Source organism: Megalops cyprinoides, chromosome 1 (assembly GCF_013368585.1).
Source record: "Megalops cyprinoides isolate fMegCyp1 chromosome 1, fMegCyp1.pri, whole genome shotgun sequence".
In the NCBI taxonomy this organism is placed as follows: domain Eukaryota; kingdom Metazoa; phylum Chordata; class Actinopteri; order Elopiformes; family Megalopidae; genus Megalops; species Megalops cyprinoides.
In genome coordinates this window covers 40,640,857-40,666,094 of record NC_050583.1, presented here as the reverse complement: position 1 = coordinate 40,666,094, position 25,238 = coordinate 40,640,857, and the positions used below count along the sequence as shown (strand labels likewise).

General features: G+C 43.4%; 1 protein-coding gene across 3 annotated transcripts in view; it reads right to left on the bottom strand.

The window, feature by feature from the left end:
* Positions 1-3,903: 3,903 nt before the first annotated feature.
* LOC118781393 (formin-like protein 1) overlaps positions 3,904-25,238 on the bottom strand; it is a 31,422-nt gene continuing 10,087 nt past the window's right edge. The window contains exons 2-26 of one of the 3 annotated variants that reach the window (XM_036534425.1): positions 22,885-22,968; positions 20,734-20,817; positions 19,454-19,527; positions 18,759-18,842; positions 18,350-18,493; positions 16,943-17,051; positions 16,530-16,606; positions 16,135-16,228; positions 13,732-13,806; positions 13,312-13,422; positions 12,398-12,547; positions 12,051-12,152; positions 10,839-11,100; positions 10,223-10,510; positions 10,004-10,128; positions 9,656-9,858; positions 8,890-9,124; positions 8,671-8,739; positions 8,498-8,578; positions 8,088-8,217; positions 7,622-7,785; positions 7,079-7,180; positions 6,803-6,910; positions 6,376-6,490; positions 3,904-5,163 (exon numbers count right to left, since the gene is read on the bottom strand). In XM_036534425.1, coding sequence (XP_036390318.1) covers positions 5,063-5,163; positions 6,376-6,490; positions 6,803-6,910; positions 7,079-7,180; positions 7,622-7,785; positions 8,088-8,217; positions 8,498-8,578; positions 8,671-8,739; positions 8,890-9,124; positions 9,656-9,858; positions 10,004-10,128; positions 10,223-10,510; positions 10,839-11,100; positions 12,051-12,152; positions 12,398-12,547; positions 13,312-13,422; positions 13,732-13,806; positions 16,135-16,228; positions 16,530-16,606; positions 16,943-17,051; positions 18,350-18,493; positions 18,759-18,842; positions 19,454-19,527; positions 20,734-20,817; positions 22,885-22,968 — 3,171 coding nt within the window. In that variant the 3' untranslated portion in view covers positions 3,904-5,062. Of the gene's footprint in view, positions 5,164-6,375; positions 6,491-6,802; positions 6,911-7,078; positions 7,181-7,621; positions 7,786-8,087; positions 8,218-8,497; positions 8,579-8,670; positions 8,740-8,889; positions 9,125-9,655; positions 9,859-10,003; positions 10,129-10,222; positions 10,514-10,838; positions 11,101-12,050; positions 12,153-12,397; positions 12,548-13,311; positions 13,423-13,731; positions 13,807-16,134; positions 16,229-16,529; positions 16,607-16,942; positions 17,052-18,349; positions 18,494-18,758; positions 18,843-19,453; positions 19,528-20,733; positions 20,818-22,884; positions 22,969-25,238 lie in introns of all 3 variants that reach the window. The other 2 variants (XM_036534416.1, XM_036534434.1) reach the window with 2 other exon arrangements.

The following is a 25,238-nucleotide window of genomic DNA, read 5'->3' as shown; positions in this document are numbered from 1 at the left end:
TCGTGGCCTCTACTCTGTGCTGAGTAGAGCATCCCTATTTTGTGCAGGGCTCTCATCACATCGAGTTAATCTCATGTTGATTGGACAGTGGCTGAAGTCGGTAGAACATTGCCTCGGGTTCCTTAAGTGCAGCCCAATGAACTTAATCCAGTTATTTATGCAGCACCACACACAAATCCACACCTCCAAACACTTAATTCAGTGCCCTGTCAGAATGGACATTTTATGCTGTGCGGCAATATTGGGGAGTCAGTTTTTGTGTGACGTGTCAGTGCTTTGTTGGGTGGCAGAACCAGAGAGCTGACAAAGAGAGCAGTTTTAAGTACTGTAGATGCAGAAAACTGGAGAGGGAGCAGAATAACTGAGCCTTTGGTCAAAGCTATGTGTTCCCTCTCCAACCAAACATAGAAATTTAATACAAAGAGATGATACAACAAAATAAATTATATATATATATATATATATATATATATATATATATATATATATATATATATAACACAAATATATTCATTTATCTTTAGTGAGGTGTTTGTGTATGAAGTTAATATATAGTGTGAAGAAAAGTGTGCTATATAGATTAACTATTATAAAATGTAAAATGAAATCTTCATCTATTTGTTTTTATATAAGTAATGCTTTTTGTACAGACTTTTTTATTCTGGAAAAGGTATACCACATTAGCTAATAATTTTACTCACAAGAGACCTTTTTAGTGAGTCTAATAACATTTTTTTATATTTAGTTGGAAATATGTATGTACATATATGATAAAGATTAACTCACATTTGATTCTCTGCTATTTTTTTAAAGTCTGGATTTGGTTTGAGCAGTTTCATTTGTTTCAGATGCTTTGTTCCACCAACTTTGTGGAATCATTGTCAGCAAGCTGTATGCTGTCAGTCTTCAGGAGTTTGTTCTGTAGCCTCCCAGTGTTATATTTTTGTTTTAAAACAAATTGAGTTGAGGTGGTGTGGTTTCTGAGGTGCAGACCAAACAGACAGTGTGTGCAGCAGTTCTCAGATTCCCGGGGTCTCTCTCCAGCCTAAATCAATGCTTTATGTGTAATGTACCTAGAGAGGCAGGACTACTGCACCCACACAACTTTTAAAAAGACTGACAGTAAGTCAAGAGTTCTGGCTTTTTTTCTCGCCCATGCAGATTGTTGTAATTTAGGGCATTTAGCAAGATGTTTCAGAGGTGAGAATGTCAGAGAAGTAATGGTCCCTGACTGATTACAGAAAGAGGGCTGACCGTCTGCCTCCTGACATCTCCACAGCTAGCTCATAACAGTCTCACAATGTTTCTGTGATGCCATGGCAATCTGTGTGACATCGCATATGTTGTGAGAATGCTGTGAAAGGAATGTGTCTGAGAATTGGCATGTCATATGCACTTGAGCTCAGACTCTTTCAGTGGATGATTGCTACAGAAACTCCACTGCCATGCCCAGTCTGCACAATGTACACTCAGCACTGAGGATCCTGGGAAACAATGTTTAATTTTAATCGGTAGCTTTTCTTTCTGCTGCTGTTTCTCTCTTCTTTGTCACACCCCGGATTTATCTCTCCTGCTGTTTTAGTGCAAAATTGATACTTCTTTTAATGGTCTATAGCAGTTAGAATGATCCAAAGCTTTGGCTACAGTGTGCCCTCATAAGCTGTTTGTGTGGAGTATTGGCAGAAATTTTTGTTATGACTTAGAATACAGTAAGTGAAACTCGAGCACTTTGGCCAGTGTTGTCCTCTGTACCAATGAGCTGGGTGCAGTTTGGGTCCTCAATGAGGTGATCAGCGTTAGCCACTGTTCTCTCTCATCCACTGGTCACCAAAGCCAGTTTCCTAGAGTGTACAGGAGAGGTATTTTAATGTTATAGTCTGATGCACCTTATATGGAGGGGCAGGGAGGGTCTGTGGGTGGAAGGCAGTTCCCCTCTAACAATAAGCACGCCCCAGCCCCGACCGACACTGAGCACACAGGGGCGTGACTGAGAGCACATCTTATACCCCTCTACTACTCAGTCCCTGTTTGGGGGCATCTAATGGAAACAGCTGTCTCTGGCGGTGTTATTATTTGAAAATTTTATTTTTTAATGAAACAAAAAAAAAAAATCTATATATAATATATATACATATATGTATGTATACATGTATTTTCATTATGTCTATGTTTCATTTGGAGGTTTCTACATGAATGTGTGGATGTTTAAGCTCATGGCATCAAAACAGAAATAATCTTGTAAATAGACTGAATCATACTAGAGAGAGGATCCAGTTTTATGTCCAGATTTTTTTAAAAAAGCAAAACGAGAGGAAAAAGTCACAGATAATGCATGTATATTCCAAGCAATTGCACGGTGCAGTCAAAAATGTTGTCTACAGTATGTTTTTTAATTAATGTGACTTCAAAAAGATGGGGTACTGTAGAGAAAAATAATTTCTAATAATACCATGTGTTTGTGGCTCAGGCATGACACGTTATACTGTGGTCTGTAATAATGAGAAAAGAGTGGTAGATTCAAAAAAGATGAGACTGAGAATGTTTGAGACCTTTACCATACACCAACTGACTTTTTTTTTGAGTGATGCTTCCATTTGTAGAGTAGTGTGAATTACGAGCAATGAAGAATACAAATACATCTATGATTACTAAAGAACTAACCTATCAGTGTGGATGCCATGATATTCTGTGAGAACTGTGCTTCTTTTGTGAGAAAAATTGGAAAACTTTTGTACATAATTGCTGTGTTTGTGTGACTAATAAAGTGCAGCTCTCTTGTACAGTTGTGAGTTCTTAATTGTGAACACAATTAAGGGAAGAGCATTCCACCCTCGGTCCAACCTTCATTTTTCACAGCTGTATGCACTGACACACAGCTCCTCCAATCACACTGCTGCATCTCGTTACATTCTAAGGTATCACCTCATCATGTCGCAAAATATTCATTCAGACCTCACAAGGGAAACAGTATTTCATAATATGCCATTTTTCACATCAAAGCTGACTGTAAAGAGCTTAATAAAATATATTGAAATGTACACAGCTGTTTGTTTCTGGTCTTTTGGAAATGTGATCATTTCAAATGCAGTGTCACATGCCACATACAATCTGTACATCTGATGTTCTTCCGACAAGATCTCCTATGTAGCACCAGCTTCAGGCTCCACAATTTCATCCGGGAGTCCAGCTCTAGGGGCTCCATGAGCAGACTCCTGTGTGGATGTGTGGCTGTGTTGAGCTCAGTGGTGACGATGTACATGCTGAGGTAAGTGTAGTACATTATAAAAAGACAGTCCTTACTGTGTATTGGCTGCTCAAGCACTAACTTAAAATGGGGAAAGGAGAATTATTACAAAATGGCATAAAATATATAACATATCCCTTATGTAACTGGGAAGTAAATGGATGTATTACGTGGCTTTACTAAAGGTTCCAATAATTCTGTTCTGTCCATGCACAAATCGTACATTATGATTGTTATCACTGAATGCATAATGGTCAGTCATTCAAATGTCACAGCTGTACATACTTTGCAACTGTGCTTCATGTTATCACATAGCCAAGACATGAATGAAGTTCTTTGGTGAACTGCAGAACAATAAATGTCTACAGAAATGTTAAAATGGACATTTGTGTGTCATGTTTATAGGCATGAGTCAGTACATCTTAGAAATTCTGCAACTCAAAAGGTTCCCCCTTTTTTTGGGATGGTGATGAGACATTATGATGACACACGATATTATGCACCCAAACAAAGAAAATCTGACAAATGGCAAGGCCTGAATTTTAACAAATTCAAGATCTTGATTTTAACAAGAAGAAAAAGAGAAGGTTGAATGGAAGCACTTTAATGGATTCCACATTTTCAGTCCATCCATTTCCAAATCCATAAACGCCTGACAAAATTACATCACGGTATAAAAATCCACATTAGTTCAAAACATAAGTAACAAATCCCATCCAAAGTAAGGCTTTAAAAAGGTTGGGAAATTGTTACACATACATATTTAAAAAATTATTTTCAGTATAATACAAATTGTCTTCTAGGCTTGCACCTGAGCAAAGTTCTTCTACAGCATATAGGCGAGGGACTACAGAGTATTGCTCATTTACAGTAGATTGCAATTTCATTTGAGGTTCATGTCACAGCTGATTGCATGCCATTTATAGAACAGACAACCATGAGAAACTGGTTCAGACAGTCCTAAGGGCTTCTTTTACTATATGCATCATCTGTATGTATATGATCATGAGTGATTACTGGTATAATATTTTTTAACATATACATCAGCCAATGTTGATTGAGTGAATGAGATGATTACAGACTTCTGTAATCGCTAGTTGCTAGAGTTCAAAAACCAGAACTCACATTCTTATATATTGTAAAAAAAATGGCTGTTGTCTCTCAGAACATCTAGGGAATCTTGAGTCCTCCCACACTAGGAGCTGAAGTGAGGGGGCTGTGAGAGAGGCAGATACACAGACACAGGCTGACCTTGCATTTATCTGATGCTATGTCCAGCTTTGGTCAGATCCAGTCTCAAGCATCTGTTTTCAGTGTAATAGAACATCATCATAGCTGCAAAGGTGAGGTGTGTAAGTGAGTAGTATGGCTCACATAACACCCCAATGAATCTAATCTGCCATGTCAAAGCCCTTTCTGAAGGTTATAACCCTATCTGTGATCTGCACAGGTATTGGTTTACAGCAGGATTAAAGTAGCAGCCTTATTAAAGAGTGCAATGGAGTATCAGTGCAGCCTCCCCAGGTAGAGGCTTGTGTTTAACAGTCACACAGTTTGTCTGACCTCTGGCATTGGACAATGGTTAAAAAAAAGTTGAAGTTTTTTAAAGCACCGTTCACACAAGCAAATTCAGTTCTTAGAGCTGACCTCCAGTTGTTCTGTGTGGGGTCAGAGGGGCTTGTATACATTCTGTGAAGGGAAGAGAGGGTTCTATTTTGGCTGGTACTACTGTGCATGCTAGTGTGTGTGTGTGTGTGTGCATGTGTGTGTATGTGTGTGAATCTGTCAGTGGCATGTGGACAAGTGAGCTCAGGTGTGTCACAGCGAGATGTCAGAAGACACCTGCAGCTGCTGTCCTGGTTTCTTCTTGCTGCTTCGCCGGCCCAGGTCTGTCCGTCTGTAAGGCTGATTCCTCAGGTCTGGGGAAGGAGGATGGACAAGCTGACTACTAACAATCCTGAGACACACAGCGACCCAGTATGCTTTGGGGCAAAACAGAAACCAAGTGGGAGGGAGATAACTGAGAATGCTGCAGACGAGAATGCTCAAGTGAGTGACCCTGCAACACCCTGCAACACCACAACAAAACTACCTATGCTGTCTGTCCATCCCTTACACTCAGGATCACTCATTGTGTGTCACTTCTTAATGCTTCTCTTGCTCCTCTTTCATCCCCCAACCCCCCCCCCCCCCCCCAACACACACACACACACACACACACACAGAAGGGGCCTTGCACACCCCTGCTCTCCTTTCTCTGTGTTTACCCCACCTCTTCCCCTACATGAAACTCCCCTAGTTACATGACACTGCTCTCCCAGCCTGTAGGCCATTACAGTGATACCTACAGAGAGAGGGAGAGAGAGAGACAGCTGGGACTACGGAGGGCTCTCATCGCTGTAGCCGGAGTCACAGAGCAGACGAGAAGAGCGCTTGCCAGAGCGTGCCGTGAAGGGCACTGCCTTTAAAGCTGCCGCCGGCCGGGGACAGAGGGGAGGTGGGGAGGTGGAGGTAGGGAGGGAAAGTGGGAAGGTTAAGAGGTGAACATAGTGACGGGAGAAATGGTTGGGGGAATGGTTGAAGTGGATGGAGAATGGATGCGAGAGACATCAGGAGAAGAGTTGTGTGAATGAAAGAGAAAGAAAAAGAGGGAAAGGAGGGAAAGATGTTGAAAAAAGTTGGGAAAAGGGGGCAGACAGATATTGTGTGTGATGTTGTCACAGGTGAATCATGGGTAATGAGGGAGTAGAGGGATAGGAGCGTAGGAGCACAATGGCATGGTCGGACAAATGCGTGCAAATTGGATGGTTATTGATAAAAAATGAAGTGGTTTGGTTAGGGATAGAGAAGACAAAGGAAAAGATGGAAAGAGCACAAAAATAAATTATTGACGCAACAGATACACTTACATAGTCAACCAAGTGTAACAGTTGAGACATTATAATAGTGAACAGAGATATGACAAGTTCATTACGAAGATCTTAAAAAGTTATCATAGGGCAAGCTGCACTGAGATATAAGCATTTGCTTTAATACCAGAACTGGTCAAGAACCCAATTTACAAAAACTATAGAGTGGTTGACATATGACCAGAGTTACCCCCAGAGGTCAATGATGACTCAGCTGCTCACCTGTGATGATGTCCTCTATGGCCCCATCTTTGCCTTCTCTGACCAAGGGCTTCACTTGCCTCTTCTTCAGCTCTGCTATCAAATCCATCTGGGGCAGCTTGGGCATCATAGGCAACTGCCATGGGTCAAAGGTCAGTCAGAGATGTTAAAATTCCAGTATCTTCCTTGTTATTGTAATACAACGTATTTTTTGGGGTGGTAAATTACTGTACCATTATTGTGGTAGGACAGCCAGAATTTTGCTTAATGTCATGAAAAGAATAATGGCAATATATGAAGTGTTGCATGGTGTATTCAATCCTCTGTATTTCTACAACTGAATTACTGGGCAGCTATTTGCTGCCTTTGTGCTGATGTGTTTAGAGTAAGCATTTGAGCCTGTAGTCTCTGGCCTCAGTCTCAGCGATACAATCAGTGTCCCACAGACCTTGTGTCCTGTGGACTCAGTCTTGGCAGGGGTGGCAGGCGCCTCTCCGACTTCCTCACTGATCATGGCCTCCTGCTTCTTCCTTTGCTCATTGTCTTGTTCCGCTTGCTGCAGGGATGAAAGGGAAGTACATATGAGCATAATAACCTTGGACCCACATGGGCAGTGGTTCACATTATCAGTGCACTACGCACTCCTCAGACACACACACACACACACACCCACACACACACACACACACACACACACACTCGACTGAGCAGCACTGCCCCTCACCTTGTAGGCCTTGATGAATCGCACAAACACAGGGAAAAACATGGAGGGTGGTGTGGTCTTTGGATTCTCCCCAAAATATTCCACCACTGACTTGTATGCCTCCTGCAGAGGACAGACAGAGCAAGGAGACTCTATTTTCTACACCAATCAGACTCTAGCATCTACACCAGTCAGACCCAAGTGTTTATACCAGTCAAGAGTATGGTGTCTACATTCATCAAGAGTATAGTGTCTACACCAAGTCCACACAGTACAGTGAAGCCAACAAAAAACAGATTATTACATAGTCATATTACAGAAAACAAATAGACGCTTTATTGGTCGTGGTCGTAGTGCACTAACATGTCTTCCAACCAAAATTCTTCACTTCATTCAACCATTTATAAACTGTAGCCAGCAAGTTCTGATTATTAGTTCAGTGCATTACTCAGATATTGCTGGGGGACAAGCTGTGGGGTTATGCCCCCAATCTGAGGGTAAATACCTGGTTACTGGAGGTGACATAGTTAGAGAAAGTGTGAGGAGGACAGTGTATGTACTGACCTGGGCAGTTTTGCCATCGGTCACCAGTGTATCCAACAGATGGCTGTTGTTCTTCAGGAAGTCCTTCAGCACAGGGTTGTCATCCTGCACCATGAACTCCTTCCGGGTCACCTCCATGCCCCTCTCCAGGGAGCGAACGTCCTGCAGGATGCTGTCTAAAGAAACTGACACACACACACACACAAAGATCGACACTGATCAACTCATTCAAAACAACAAATGCTATAGCTAAATGCAGCCACATTACTTATGTCTGTCTGAATTTCCAGGACATTTCAAAGGATCCACACTAGTAAGATCTGCTTCAGTGCTGACTGTTAGTGGAGAGGTATAGATCTGATTCAGATATTAACTTAGCGTAGAATGGAAGTGAGAATTGATAACTTGCTAAGACTAATCCAGGCAAATGCAATGGAAGTGAGATGTGTGTGTGTGTGTGTGTGTGTGTAAGTGTGTTTCAGTTTACCCAGGGCAGCCTTGTCCACAAAGTGCAGCTCAGAGTGGAAGGACTGCAGCTCAGGATACTTCTCCTGGATGATGCTGACAATGAAGTGCAGCAATGTCTGCTTTCGGTCCGTGGATTTAGTGTCCAGCAGCTAGATGGCCCGGGAGAGGAAGATAGATAGGTTCACTACATGAGTGACAGTTTTCAGTACATAAAGTAGAATAGGTGTTTCCTTTTGTCGGCCCTTTGAGACACTTGATTGAGGAAACACATTAGGTGAATTTTTTTTGAACAAGACAACCAAGAGCAAAGACCACAACTCTACAGCTGGTCTATCCTTAGCTTTGTAGTGTAGGACTCATTCTTCACTGGCAGCGTAACTTTGACGTAAAATTGACGCGATCAGCAGCTTGTTTCTGCAGCCTCCTCACCAGGTCCAGACTCTGCAGGCGGAAACCGTAGGCAGCCCCCCTCTTACTGCTGTTCATGTAGTTCCCAAAAGCCAGGATGATCTGGTGGGGAGAGGGAGTGCACACCTCACTCTCTGGCTCAAACGCAACGCAGCTCAGCTTTTGGCATGAGGTCAACTGAACCCTCTCCCTACCTCCAAGATCTTTTTCAGCTTGGTGGAGGACTTGATGGACATTGACGCTGCGATGATGGCGTTCAGTTGCTGGAGGGCGACACAAAGAGCATTAGTTTCTCGCACGATGCTTGGTCATCTCAGAAGGCAATGTGCTTCGAGTGCCAGAGCTGCACTGGCTGGTCTTTGTGACCTGTGGCGAGGGAGGAAGTGAGAGCGCAAGGAGAGTGAGAGACGGACCGGCTGTAGCAGCTGAACGCTGTCCGGGAAGTTGCCCATGAAGGTGAGGGTGCTGATCCTCTGCGAGAGGCGTGGGATCTTGCTGAAGCGCATCATGAAGCAGTCCTCCTCCGACAGCTCGTCCAGCGGTCGCCCCTCCCGCTCGTAATTCTGGATTAGCTTCAGCTCGTAGTCCGTCGGGATGAAGCGCTCCAACAGCTCCAGGAAGTCCAGGCTCAGGGCCTGCTGGTTGTACCTGAGGGTACGGAAGGAGATGGGTCAGAGGGGGTGGAGGGGGTGCAAGAGAACATCAGCAGAACATAACAGCATTAGGTGAGAAGATGCTATTCAGTACGTCTTGGCTCATCCATTTTCCTGTACCTGAAATAGTGTTATTATTCATATTGCTCTGATCGTGCATTAAAATTATAATAGTAAATAAACAAAAAAGTAAAAATAGATTTTGTAAAATAGTTAAGAGTCATAAAACAAGAAACAACACGAGAACATGAGAACATTGTATTTAGGGAAGATGAGAGAGGGAGGCGGATCCTGTAGGTGGGTTTTGTCTCTTATCACATTCATTATAGTTCAGATGTGATTGTTTTTTTAGGCACATTTATTCAAAAGGATAGGAAAACGGTTGTTTCTGAATCTCTTGAGGGAGAAAGGGAGAGGGAGGGAATGGCAGAGGAGCAAAGCTTCATGCAATGAATATTCAAGGTGTCCTGAGCCGAATAAAGTAAGGCTCAGGCATTCGCGGGGAAGAGAGGCGAGCAGTGCATACATCTCTATGGCGGTGCAGATTTCAGAGGCGGTCATGCCGCCCTTGCGCAGGGTGATGGCCAGATTCTTGGCTCTGTTGGGCTCAATCAGGGAGACTTTGCTGGGGGTCTTCTGGGTCACCTTCACCTTCAGGGTGCCCAGGTTTACCGGAGGCCCTTGAGCCTTAGTCTTAAACATCTCCTCAAAGGCATCCATGTTCAGCTCCTGTCAGGACAAAGCAAAAGTGAGAACTGGCGATCTGACACAGGATTTGGTCTCAGACAAGGGAAGACAGTGAAAGTGGTAGATACCTCAGAACACAGAGACTTTCTCACAGATAATATAGTACATGGTGACCTGGTGGCCTTACCTCTAACACTTGTTCATCATCCAGCTCATTGAAGACGGTTCCGGTAACTTGGTTGGGCTTGAGGGCCTGCCAGTTGAACTGAGGCATGCGGTATTTTGTCTTGATAGGCTTTTTGCCTTTAATGCCTGCAAGGGAAGATAAAGAACATGTACTGAGCTTGCATTGAACACATCAGTAGGTTAAAGTAGATCTCAACATTGGCTGAGTGTGTCAGCTCACCTGGAGCACCAGCAGGTAATTCACCTGGAGGGGGTGGAGGTCCACTCCCAGGTGGTGGAGGAGGTGGGGGAGGGCCACCTCCGGGTGGGGGTGGGGGAGGAGGTGGGGCAAGGGAGGAAGGCAGGGGAGGGGGTGGAGGTGGAGGGGGAGGGGGAGGGGGAGGTGGAGCTTGGGTTTGTTCACAGGGCTCCTCTGTTGCTGCAGGGAGGGGAGGGGCTGGGGGAGGAGGCGGGACTGAGGGAAGAGGAAGAGCTGAAGGGGCATCAACGGTTGTCATGTCACCTGAACCTGCTGAGAAACCAAAAAATTGGGAAACTTAATTATTTACATTGGATCTGATTTTATTGGACACATATACATACTCAAAAGATGTCAGTATACAGTGCTAGTTTGCATTATAAGTGCTTTAATCACCCATATCACAGGCTTCTGAAGAAACTGGTCTGCTGGTATAATACTGGTCTTTACCTTCTGTCGTGGTCTATCAATGTATTAAATTAAACTTTTTTATTGGGGGCAATCACATCTAATGCAGCATAAATGAAACAACACATGCACACATATGAAGTGCAGACAGGCAGATGGGTGCGACTGGCAGATGTGGGGTCAGGCTTACCTGTATGAGTGGCAGGTATGGGGATGGGCTCTATCACAGTAATAGGCACCACCTGGATATCCAGGACTCCAGATGCGGAACGCTCCAAGCGAATCAGCCCCCGGTCTTGCAGCTCCTGGACCTTGAGCTCCAGCTCTGAGGAGGCTTGAGAAGCACGCTCTCTGTCCCTCTCCCTGTCCCTCTCCCTGTCCCTGTCCAGCTCCCGCTCTCTCTCTCTCTGCTGCAGGGTGCTCACCTGAGCACATGACTCTCGCAGGCTCTCCTGTCGGTCGCACAGACATGTTTGGCGTAAAGTTCCAAACCTTCTTCCAGCTTTTATTAAACTGGAATATACACATCAATACCTCTTAATAATAAATAAAAATTGATGGAATGTTTTTTGTAATGGTCAAAATGTGTATGGCCTAAAAATACATATGTAACAGATTATCACTTTTAAGTGATTCAATTCAAGTAATTAGGGACACGTACAGTGAACATGTAAAAAAAGTGACACATTTTTGTTTTACAGGGTTACAGTGCAGACTGCAGCTTTAATTTGAGAGTATATTCTATGTCAGGTGAACTTCAGAAAATACAGCAAGTTTTGAACGTAGTCTCCACATTGTAGAATACCACAAGAATTTGCACTATTGATCTCACAACTGTCTTTTATAAGGCAGGTGTGTTTGATTGCAAGGTTAGAGCACACACAAGAGAGCTGTCAATGTCTAGTATTGATTCAAGGCGTTGCATTTGACTTGCTGGTGTCTGACAACATTAAGGACCAAAGAAGTGTCAGTGCCAGTAAAGCTGAGAAATGAGGCTGAGAAATAAATTTAATAAATAAACTGAATAAATTAATCAGAGACATACCCAAAACATTAGGCATGCCAAAATCAACTGGTAAATCATTAAGAAGAAAGAAAGCATAGTGAGCTGAGAAATATCAATTTTGAATAAACTCCCCTAACCACGATTCAACAGATTGGGAATACTCTTCAGGGTGTAAAGTGTTGATGTGTCAAGGAGTACCAGAACACAGAAATCTACACCAGCAGAACTTGAGAAGGATTTAACATATTTTGGTGTTTGTATGCCTTATACAAAAGAACTGAGGCATGCACCAGGTATCCTCTGTGTTATGATCAGGATTTTTCCACAAACAGCTCCAGGGTAAAGATAAAATGCATAATGTAAATGTGCCAATCCTTTCTCCTATTGGGGCTATACCTTGAGCACCTCTGCTTCCTTGGTGGCCTGAATGAGCTGCTTCTCCAGCTCTGCAATCTTCTCCATGGCTTCGCTCTCACTCTCCTGCAGCCTGGCACTTAGCTGGAATACACACACACACACACACACACACGGAGAGCAGTTTATTATCCGTTTCCTCAAATTGCTGTGCTAATGTAGTTTCGGACTCCTTCGGAAAGAAAGCTGTGTCTATTTAGATATTATATGTGCAGAATTATGTTCAGAGTTCTGTCTGTGTATTTGTCTACGTGTATATGTGTGTATCTGTGTATATAAATGTGTATATGAGTGTGCAAAGGTGTGTTTGCATGTGTGTGTGTGCACACCTGTGCATTATGCTCCTGTAGCTCCTCCATATGCTCTAGAAGGGCGTTCTTGGTCTCTGCATCCTCCAGCAGCGCCCCTACGTCAAACACGTTGTCCAGGTAAGCCTGGATCTGCACCAGCAGCTTGTCACTCTCTGTGAACTTCAGCCTCTGCCAAAGACAGAGAAACACACACAGAATCAGTGGTGATGCACACGGCGGTGGTCTGTCTCACCTACACTCAGGCACCAGCCTGCAAGCCTCAGCTTCTGTCAGACAACACACACATACAGACAGAGTGGCACACAGAGGAAGGTCTGCAGACAATATGGCTTTATGAGTAAAACCTGCTCTTGTCGCCAGCGAGTGATGTGCTGGCTTTATTGCCCTAGAGTTCTTTCAGTAGAAAAATGTGGTAACTGCAGGATTCATATTATGCTGGCATTTTGATATGTGGCACCTCTAGTGGTAAAACATTGTGACAACACTTACTTTAGAAGAGACAGGGAGTCAGTGAGTGGGTGACTTTTATTTGTTGAGCTGATTTTCCAGTCACGACCACACTCATACATGACAGAGACAGTGTTATTAGATTGAGATAAGCCAAAGAGGAAAATTGACTTGCTCTGATTTAATCAGTACAAGCTCAGCCCATCTGCCTGTTATGCTTCTAGTTCTATCCACTATTGTGAGTGGCAAAATAGTTTTGTGTATACTATTGGTGTGGCAGTGTGGATTGTGAATTCTACTAGATGAGAACAGATATTCAGAGATTTGCAGTTTGATTACAAAATTCACAATCTAAGGTGATATGCAGAAATCTATAATGGATTGTAGACATCAAATAAAAATGTCAGGTTTAGGTCTCATGTATGAGGGGCCAAAGGTCAGGGTTGGAGCTTGGTTGTTATGTTTCAAATGCTCAGACAGCTCACCTCCAGATACTCATCCAGCCCGTGGTGGGTGAACTCATACTGCAGGTGCACTCGGAAGTTCATGTTTTCTACAGAGTGGACCACAATGTTGATGAACTGCATGCATGCCACCTGTTGGGGGGGGGGGGGGGGAGAAACATGGGTGCACAGCGATATCAGATAATTACCATATTACACACCATACTGTCAAAATACACAGTTAATAACAGTTTCATCAGCATAAAAAACTTTATCATCCAGTAATTACAGTGAAACATTATGGAGATGCTGTCATAGTATCAGGCATCATAGCTACGTTTATTGGTGCTATCCCTGCCACCCATTGCCCAAAAAATGTCATTGGTTTTACATGCTTCTCAGTCCTTTTTGATCTGGTCTCAAGGAGGGTGAAATCCCCTGTACATTTTTTTTAAAGCTCACCATGAAGTCTATGTTGCTGTCTTCATTGGTGAAATATTCCATGAGCTTCTCGAAGCGGTTCTTTTCCCCACACACCTGAAGAGAAAGAGACAGAAACACCTCCACTTACATGACAGTGCACAGTCCTGCCTTGACAGACATGTCCACAGGAGGGCAGCATTGCCTACTGATTCAGTCTGCTGAACCAAAGTGGCGCTGGCGTACACTACACTGAGAGATGGGATCCTGAGGCAGTGTGAAATGCATCCCACAGCCTTATTGACTAACTCTTATCCAAATGAAAGGCTCTTACACAAAATTCCATTGTTCAGTAGCATCTCAGGGACACTAATAGTAACCTGAATTGCTATTTGGGACCTGTTATAACAGCAAGTTGAAACCAAAGAGGCCCAGGGAGTTAAATTGTGGTCACATTCTATTTTTTTTTATTTCCATGTTTGGCAGGCGCGGATGCATAATCAATCACGTTATACCATAAATTGGTATTTGTCTGTCTACACACAATCACATTACAGGGCAGGCTATTGGCAGAGAGGGGGGACGGATGAGTGCCAGCGAGGCACGTGGTGTTGGGAGGGAGGGAGAGTCCGCGGGGCTGAGACTACCTCCGCACTGTGCTGGCTGACAGGCTGGGATGGGCTCTGCATTTCATTAGTGCCTCTCTGCCGAGTTTGCCGAGTGCAATCGCAGGAATATTGCTGAGGTGGAAGAGAAGAGGGAGGGAAAGCTCTCTCTCTCTCTCTCTCTCTCATGTTTTGTTCATTAGGGTGTATTTGCTGAGTCCACGTCCTTATCCTGAGAAATTATGAGCGGCTCAAATAACACAAGCGCAGGTGAATACTACAGCTGCACTGTCACAAAATACAAATCCATCTATTGAAGCAGATTGTGATGTGCAGGGCACACACACAAACTGTTCAACAGTTAAAACTGCATCCCCTTCACCCACACACCTACTCTGAATAATGCAGTGCTCCGGCTTGCCTGCTGGCTGCCCAAACAATGCCCACGCTCTGCTTGCTGTATACGACACCGAACTATGCTGGCACCTAGTCCTTGTAGGTGGGGCCTGTGCCATTCCCTCCACCCACAAACACTGGCACTCCGTCTCTCACCCATATTGCCCCTGCAATGCACATCCCTGGCTTTGACACTCGGCCAGGCGTTTGACACTCGGCCACTTGGCCTGTGTTCTGTGCTCTGGTTGTCCACATTCCAGGAGCTCCACACAGCAAGTCGTCTGGTGCTCTGCTGCATTCCCCCTGGCCAGCATAGCATTCTGACAGCATTCCTTTGACGTTTGCGCACGTGTGTGGTAGTGGAGATGTACGTCATCATCACGTTTTAAAATGTTGCAGCAATGCCGGGGGATGTTTCTCTGTTGGCTGGGTTTGTGCTCTAGCGTAAGAATGCGATGGAAAGTAGGGTAGAGGTTAATAATGTCTGTTTACTATATTACTTATTGGCAGATGTTAGTATTCTTTATATGTAGTGGCAGGAATCTGGTAAGACCTCATCTTAACCCTAAATATTTGACAACATTGTGTGCATTGCTTAAGTGGCACATATCTTTGTGTATCAGGTTACAGGCCTTTAAAAATGCACCGACTCAAAGTAATTGAACCTCATTGAGGCAGCCCTGCCACCAGACTAAGATATGTAAGAACAAATGGAAGCTGCTTTCTGTAAGCATCTGGTGGATCCTGTTTCACATTTTCAAGTAGTCAGTTGCAAATATAAACCAAATAAATGTGTCAGTCTTTCATGTGTAACACTAAAATGCCTAAGAATAGCCCTGATGATGGCAAGGGCACTGGGCCAAGCATGAGCTACCATTAGTGTGCTTGTTCTTTTAATAATGTGCCACACTAAAATGCCTGGTTGGCTGAAGCCCCAGGACCAGGAACAGTTGCTCCATTCTAGAGGGAGAAGTCCCAGGGACGGGTCAAGTGTCAAGTCCAGCAAGTGTTGTGTTTTTTTTTGGGGTGCCCCTGTCGTGTTTGCCAAGGGACAACTGCCTGGGCAACTGCTGAGGGTGGGAGGTGGGAGGATGCTGTGGAAAACAGCATCTCCTATATCTAGAACTGCAGGCAGCTAGAACCATGCGAACCAGCCCATTCCAAACACATTTTGCTCTCAACTCTCTGACACAGCAGGAGCAGAGTGTGAGTGACAGAAGAGAAAAATCAGATTGCGGTTAATGTAGTTGACTGGAAAGAAACTTTTTGTAAGAGCTGAAACTGGGGCATTGGAAGTGAGGGTGAAGCTTTGGCTCAAAAAGCTCGAAGTAGAGAGGCAGTGTGGTTTAATGGAAGGAGACAGTGTATTGAGACAGTGAGAGACCACAGAGAGATGGGTCAAGAGGACTGACCAGATCAGTGGGGTGTTTAAAAAGCTCCTGACCTCTTTGAAGTTGTCAAAAGCAGCGAGGATGATGTCATGGCCTCCCCTCACCAGGCAAACCGCAGCTAACAGCTCCAGAACAAGTGCTTTGGTCCTGTGGATATAACATGCACGCATACACACACACGCACACAAATATTAATCCATTAAAACCTCCATACACGCATACATATTCACATACACAGTTACATACCAGCCCCCAGAATAAATCCAACAGGATCTGTCACAAAGAAAAGTCACTGCAGCAGAGAAACCATGGTGACCTGCCACAGAGCAGGCCCACCTGTCATGCATGAACAGAAATAGCCTGAGAAGTATCCAGCTGAGACAAGCCAAGGTGATGTGGCTGATAAAGACAGACTGAGACACAGACAGATATAGATGGATTCGCTCACCTGGGGTTCTTGTTGTTTAGGCTGAGGGTGATCTCATTCACACAACGTGGGTGGGTCATCACCAAGTTGAACCCAGACTGAGGAGAGAGAGAGAGTGAGCTGTCAAACAGCACCTCCTGTTCCACATACACACTGACACCACACAATGTACTCTCTAACCAGTCGGATTGCCCTATCATGCACCATTCTAGTACTCAAGCACTCCAGCTAATTATGTTCCCAACAGAAGCACTTTCCCCAGTTCTGAGAGGACATTAGAGTGATTTTTACATGGACCAGAAAAAGCTGAAGTCTTTACACTAATAATTGTCACTTAGCAATGTTTCTATAACCTTGTGGCAACATTGCCAGAACATTGTGATGGCCTCTGCGGAGCCCATGGTGCAGCACTGTGGTGCGGCGTGACGCTGTACCTGGTAGTTCATGATGGCACGCAGGCACATGATGCAGACGTGCACATCGTCCTTCTGACTGACGATGCGTGAGTTCCGGAGAGCTTTCCTGCTGTGCAGGGAGTTGAACCTGCCAGGGCAGAGGGAGGGAGAGGTGGAGAGACGAGCGAGACTATATTGTTAGTAATGCACTACGGTTATGGGATTGTTGGCTGTAAAATTTAACATGTCAATAAAACATTTTAAATTCGAACAGGATTTGTACTTTTGAAGGAAAGATGTAGAGAGAGGAAAAACGGCAAGGCAAGGAGAGAAACAAAGAGACACACAGAGCTAGAGAGGGACAAGTATGTTCACTGAACAAAAGATAACATTTTCCAACAGTTTCCATTGTCCCACAATGTGCATATAGATTACATGAATCATAAATATTTAAAGAGAATGTTAGAGCCTTTTTGATTAGCAGTGTTTTAGAAAGCAATGCAAGAGACATCTCTCTGGATAAGATCTGTGCAGCGGGAATGTATGCAAGCTGGCCTTCATGTTGACATTCCTCAAAACCATGTCTATGTGTTGCTCTGAGGACAAAAGACATATCTGAAGTAGTGACATGGTTCAGACATTTCAGCAATGGCTCCAGGTGACGCAGGAATGCGGCACGCCCACGTACAATAGAGAAAGGTAGCTGTGTGACAACTTGGATTGCCCCTCATGTTGCTGCACCATGAATTACATCTCACATGTGCATACACACCCACATATGCACAGAAGTCTCTGCTGCATCCAAAAAAGCACATTAGGTCACTATACGCTGTGTGCCTGGAGCAATGCCTGGTAACCTACACTCAATCCTATGAGAATCTTCTAATGACAGAAATCTCATAAATTAGGTCATTTGGAAAGTTCCTGAAATGACACAAAACTAATTTCAAAGTTGTTTTCACTTTGTGTGAGGAGGTGCCTTTTTTATCCCAGCCTGGCTTAGCCCTTGCTCTCTGGTTGGTTGGTCATGCTTCAAACAGAATGCATGAACTCTCACACTCCCTCTCCCAGCATCCACTCTGATGCAATGTATTTTCAATTGTTGTGCACTGCTGGTCACGAACGACTCATTTAAAACACAAGGCCAATGCAAACAGGTCTGCTAATCTCTGCACTAATCAGTCTGCTGCCCTCTTGCATTGATCCAACAGTAGCCTGAGGTCAATCAAAGAGATAGACAATCTCAAGATCAGACTCATTTTGAGAGGGAATGGTCTAAGAAGAAGTGGGTGGGGTCCACTGCCATGCCCATATCTCTACATTGTTCCTTGGCAGCAGCATGATCACAGAAGGACTAATTGAGGGGAAGGGGTAGATACCCTCACTGCCTGACATCAGCACCCCTGCAAACGCAGAGAAGCGCAGCAAACCAGGCACCGCACTCACCGGACCGTCAGGGCACGGGCAGCCTTTGAGGCACCATGGGTAGGTGAGTTACTGGCACTCTTGGACAGGTCTTCCACCGATTTGTCCAGGGATTTTCCCCTGTCTGCTGGTAATCCCCCATTATCCATGCTCTCCATGTCATACCTACGCATTCATACACACAAGCAAGTAAAGTTCTGGAACAGGGACATTCAACATGCTCTCACTGTGACTAAGGCACATCTCCCTCTCCTTCTCCATCTCCTGGGCTTCCTTATTTCAAGGCTTTCATTGACTCATCTAAGCCAAACAATCAGTGAGGACCAGTGTCATAGCAGCAAAGCTGGAAGTGTTGTGTTATGCTTTTTAATGGAAGGAGAAAGATGTAGATGTAGATTTTACTATCTTCTTGGCCAAGGTTGGCACTCACGTGACAGCACACTGGGCGAAGGACAGGTAGTCTACCAGCACGTCCAGACCTTTGTTCTGATTATTGAGGAATTCCTGGGCCCAACTGAGGAAACAGAGAGAAGAGTTTAGACCTTTTATAACTGCCTTGACTGGGCCAACATTAACAGCTAAAACATTGACAATAACATTAACATTAAGAGCTACAGTATGAGTGTCTGATGAATTCATGTACAGAAGAGGTTCAACATCTATAACACATCTTTCTTGAATGGGGTTAGGTCAAGGCTGTGTGATTTTTGCTTTTCTATGGACTAAACAAAAAATGGCATAGCAAATGCATTGAAATTTATATTAGAGTTGTTCCTTCGATGTTCATCATGTATAAGTCATATATGTGAAGGTTGTATTATAGAGAATAGTAAGGTAGATGTTACATTGTACGTGTCATTTACTCATAGTATGATGTCATTGACATATTTGTCCTATCAATTTGTGTAACCAGTAATGGATGACACCTTTAGGGGTAAAGTGCTAAAGCTGAACACATTGAAATATGCTGCCATAATGATTAATTCATTTCTCTTTCCAAGAATACTGTCCTCACCAAAGATTGTACAGACAGTGATGGAAGTAATGGTTACTAAGGATCACAGGAGGGTATTAAGAGTACAAGAGGATGATGGGAAAGCAGGAGGGCAGCAGTGCAGTCCTCACCCAATGTGATTGGTCCTCAGGGAGATCTCAAGCTCTCTCAAGACCTGGGTTGACTCCTGGACACGCCTCTTAAACTGACACAGCAAAAAGGAACTATTAAATATAGCCCTCAGAAACACTTAGGGCTGTTCTTTTAAATAATTAAACACAAGAGAGTGTTTAAGTTAAAGATACTGCTTAGTTATAAATTAGACTTGTAAAGACCATGCTCTGGTCTCAACTGTTTACTAGATGGACAGTAACCACTCTGTCTACAGGGGAATTTTCTGCATCAGCCACCATTAAATTCTCCCAATATGGCGGTCAATACAGAAATAGGCAGGAGTAGCAAATTAGATCACTGATCTAGATCAGGATTGCTTCGCGCCACTGTACCTCACACAAGCATGCAAGTGCTCATGGGCAAAATAGAAAGAAAAAATATTTTTGGTCAGTATGGCACCTCACCAAAGGTAAACAGTTAGGGTTGCTAAGGCCCTGAATCTTTTGATTGCTCCCTCTAAACATTGTGAATACTTGTGTGGAAGCAGAAAATATAAGATTTTACACTTGAACTCAAAGACAATGCATAGTGTGAGAAGGGTCTGGCCAGTCAAAGATTTTCCAAGGGTTTCATTTATGAGATACTTCTTTATTTTTCAGAGAATCTTATTGACAGCATCCTAAGGACCTCCAAAGAATAGCTGAATCATGAGAAATTAATAATTTTTCACAGAACGACTGAAATGGTGTTACTAATAAATTTTAATGGCTTTAATTGTTCTATTCTATGTTCAGATGGAAGCAGTTTTATTAACAGTAAATAGAAAGTTGATGAACTTAAAGTTACTCATAATTGTGACTGTATAAAATATCAGACTTTTCCATATTACGAGGAAAGAGAGAATAAGTGGAAATGATATCACTTGGTTATAGAGATAGTCAGAGTGATGCCAAAAGTTTCAGTACATCTGTCATGGACACACTGTGGACATGGTCTGTTGGTTTTTCACAAACTGTAACGTTAGTTGGTCTGTATAACACCCGAGAGACCAATTTATGAGAGAGATGGTCCAAAGCCAGACATGACAGCTAAGTCTAATTAACCTCAAGTTCAAAACTGCCTCATCCTTTGAGGGTTGCAATCAGATTCTTCCTTGCAAGTCAGGGAAAAGTTAGAGGTTCACAGATTCCACTGTTATTCATAGTTTTGTCTAGATTGTCTGTAATCAATCCTTACAGCTTTTGTATAAATCTTTGTAGAGCACACTGACACAGAGGTTATGGTGAAGGACATTCACCTTGCGTGTGACCCCGCCTTGGTCCAGGTAGCTCTTGAGTTTCAGCAGGTAGGCAGAAGGAGGGTTCTTCACCTGGAAACGCTCCTGTGACAGACAGACAGACAGACAGACCGATAGACACACAGGTAAACATACACACATGCACACACACACACACACACAAACACACAAACTCACACACACATACACACACACACACACACACCCACACGCACACACACAAATATACATATACACACATACACATGCAATGAGCAAATATCCACAGCTTTGCAGCATTCCTGCCTACAGCGATAAGTGCTGTTGATGTGCATTAATGAATCTGATCAAATTTCATTTACAGTGCATTTTATTCTATGACTCCTTGTGAGTTAATGGAGCTCACCAGCCATCAGGGGTATTGTATTATGTATTTATGAAGAGCCTGAGTACATGGTCTCCAACTGTATCAGTGATAATAAAGTGTTAGTTCACCAGGTACAGGCAAGAATAGCAGCATTGGGTTTATCAGTGCATCATGTTTGCCAGTATTCTGTGAAGTACAGAATGTTTTTTGTGGGTGTATCAGTGGTGGCTGGTGAGCTGGAAACAGGGGAAGCCAAAACATTACTTTTAAATCTATCATTACTTTCAACCTGTTCCCCTTTATCCTCCTTGATAAAAAATAAAACAAATAATTCACTGAATAATCGACACCAAGCGCGTAATTAGAATAAATGATTATGCTTGTGAAACACCTCAGATTGTCTGAAATTTGTGTGCTATTGTGAAAGCTACAGCATGAGATTGTTTAATTAACAAGGATGGCAATTTGAATAATTAAGTGGCAAGTAATCCCAAAGATTTCTCTTAAATGTTAGACATTATAGCTTTCTTCTGTTACAAAATTGTTAAATCGGATTAAGTTACTGAGAATACACTTTTAGGTTAGGTTGAGTGCAATGAACAATAATGTTTAGAACACAGACCTCACAAAAGCTGTGATGCGTCATGAGCATTTAACATAATTTAAATCGATAAATGCCATCCTTGTTAATTGAACAATCTCACGTTGTAGCTTTCGCAAGCACACAAACTACAGACAATCTGCGCTGTTTTGTGAGCATAATCATTTACTCTGTTTACTTGATTGGTGTTGATTATTGTGTGAATTATTTGTTGAAAATCATGATAGATTTAAAGGTAATGTTTGGGCTTCCCTGTTTCCAGCTCACCAGCCACCACTGGCCTGGTGTATGAATACGAACTTTAAAGAGAGAGGATGATATTATTGCCACATGGCACTTATCTGTCATTAAGTGAAAAGCAAACTGCTTGCTAGACAGGAAACAGTATGAGGCAGTGTCATCCTCATGACTGTGAGTAATTTTGAAATGCAGCAGAATTAACTTCTAATAGGCGTAGCTATGAAACTAACTTTGTTAGAAAGAATCTTTACAGGTAACACTCTGTTTAAGTATATTTGTGTAAGTAGGGAGAATTCCTTGCCTCAGAAAGGGATGTGATAACCTTTTGGGGCACTGTAAGGTAATATTGAGTAAAGAGCTCATCCAGTGAATAAAATTGAAAATTACCAGTAAGTTACAGTAAATGAGCCCTTTTTTGTCACGGTATGCTCATATGGGCAGTATATTGGCACTTCTCTGCACATTTCAGAATGCCTTGACCTAGGGTACATCATGGCTGTGACGTCATCACTGACGTGGTCAAGGTTGTGAGGGTTAACGTGAGGTAAGCACCAGTTTGAGAACGCAAAGGAAACCAAAGCCAAAACAAGTTTGCGCTGCCATGGCAGCAGTGTATCTGCGACGCCGCCTGCCATGCTTTGGGAAGTCACCTGGCTTGCTGCGGTTGCCACAGCAATGTACAATATTGATGAGATGCGCAGCAGGACGCAGGTGCAGTGTGACGGGTGTCCGGCTGCTGTGTGCATGTGTTCGTGTGTGTGCGCCACACATAGGGTTTCGATGGGTGGATTCGCTCGAAACAAAGATGCGCTGACGAATGCAAGACCTATGATCCAGGTTTTACCGTTCATCCTCCTCCCTAAGCATACTCTTTCACGGTAAAAGCACTGTATCTTTTGGGTGTAGAGGAACTTTTTCTCAAACCCTGCCCCAGCTGTGGTGCCCCAATGGAAGGATGTCTCACCTGATCACAGACCAGCTCCCACTTCTTCTCATTGTCATACTGACACAGGAGCTTCACCTTGTCCGGCGGCAGGTTCATGGAGTTCTTGGGAGAGAGAGTGAAAGGGAGAGGGTAACACAGATGTCATCCCAGCCCACATGCAGAATTCACGTCTGTTTTTCTGTTGTATTGGGGGGAACATGCTTAGTTAGACACACTATGCATTTATAAACCACCCATCCCAGGGATATCTAGTTGGTGGATGTTTTATGTCTAGATTAGTTTAAAATACTTGTTGAAATACTCCAGACAATAGTACAACGAATCTTAAGCTCTAAGTAGATATACATGTATTATGGGAACTAGAGGGTAAACCCAGTTGTGGGTGCCCTTTCATGATGTGGTTCTCTCTCAGCGCATGCGCTGCTAGTTACTATGATTATCCCTTCAATAATGTATCAATGCCCCCGGGAGCCGTCATTAAGCCGCACACACAGAGGATAGTCCTGTCCCCTCACAATAAGCTGGTGAGTCATGTCATTGTCATCCCTGGAGGTCATTACTGATCACATATTGAATTCCAGAGGTACCATTGTCCTGCTTTGGAGACCTCAGAGGTTTTGTTGCAACACCATGGGTAGCTGGAACTTTTGCTCAAGTAGAAGCAAGACATCTGACTGCATGAGTGAGTAAGAGGGAGATGGAGAGAGAAGTCATCATGGTAAATGTGTTTCCTGTAATACTGTAATGCTGTACCCTTCACATTTGACTGGACTTCTGTTTGTCTCCACACAGACCAGTATCACTTCCCTCCCTGTCTTGTAGGCTATTATTGTATTTACTGCGTACGCTTTAGAAAAAAGGTGATCTCATATCTCTCCAAAAGCAAGTGTCAATTTCTGCTCTAAAATCTAGAGTGACAGATATGACTCAATGTTTAGTTCCTGCAGTGGTAACTAGTGGCTACAGAATCAGCATAGACAGAGGGAGTTTCCCAGCTTTTAGGCCATGGTTCATGGTAGTGAGTAGATTACTGCGGAGAAGACTGAGTAGGGCACATGGTCATATTGTATTTTATAAGTGTGGTGAAACAATTATTTTTCCTCTAATAATAACATTGTTTTCACAATGATGTATTGACGTTACCACTTGAAGTCTACAAAATTATATAACGACAATGGTAATAATACATTTAAATGAACCCTTGCCAGAATCTCAGTTAAGTTTTAATAGGAACTCAATGAAGCTTGAAAACTTAAAAAAAGGAAATTAATATGTTGTTCAGCAATTCATCAATTACTGAAATCAATGTTTAAAAAATAAAAATGAAAACTGGAACATCAGAATAAATCAGTTTGTCAGATATCTTGACTGTACGCATACTTAGGTCTCCAAACAATAGCTCTTCTTTGTAAGAAATTATGTATTTTTCTGAATTCATAGAGAACAGTTCCCAGTCTGATCATACTGGGTGTTGCACTGCTGCCACAGGGGCAGTGCTAACAGACCCTTTAGTTTGAACATACAGAAAACTAAAACTCTTCCATTGCTCAGTTCAGACATTTTAGACAGACACCAATAGTCAGTCAGCTCTTTGGTTTTTTGATAAAACTACAAATGGTGATTGGGGATAACTTGGTCAACACAGATCCCTTGGGAGCACTGTAAATCCTGTGCTGCTTTAATTGTGTAACTTGTTCTGCAAGAGGTCTTTGCCCAACCCAGAGTATTTCATCTGTCTGGGCTTGCTGTGGTTTTCATGCCCACCCGAGTAACAGCTCATAACTCCTTCAGTGGTGACAGCGGCAGTTGTGTATGCCTTCTCCTGGGATGCGTGGTCACGCTGCCTCCCTTGGGGCCGTGCATATTAACACAGCCCAAGTGTCCTATATTCCCTCCCCACAGGTACGGAGGAGACAATCCGCGCTGACACTGCCTCTGGCTGCAGCTCCCTCTCCCGATAATGACGCCCCCCACACCCCAGAAGCACTAATTATAGCTCCGCGCACTCCCTTCCACTGTGCGAAATTGGGGTAGGCGACAGGAGACTCTGACTCAAGGACAAAACACATCCCTTTCTCACCACCCTGCCTTCCCTGCCCTCCCCCGTCTGAACACTGCAAGTCTGTTGTCTCGTGTCTCAGTCAGCTTTGCACCCCCCATCCCCAGTATGATACCCATGACAGTGGATCATTTCCTGCTATTTACTTTAGAGTTACTTCATCAAAGAGTATGAAGTTCCAGCATTACAGATTTACAGTAACCTCCATATTCACTTTATGGATAAGAAGGCAACTGCTGTTCTGGATAAATTTGATTTTTGAGGAAATTATGATTCATTGATTGGTCGTTTGCCTCAGCCTAACAGCAGTCAT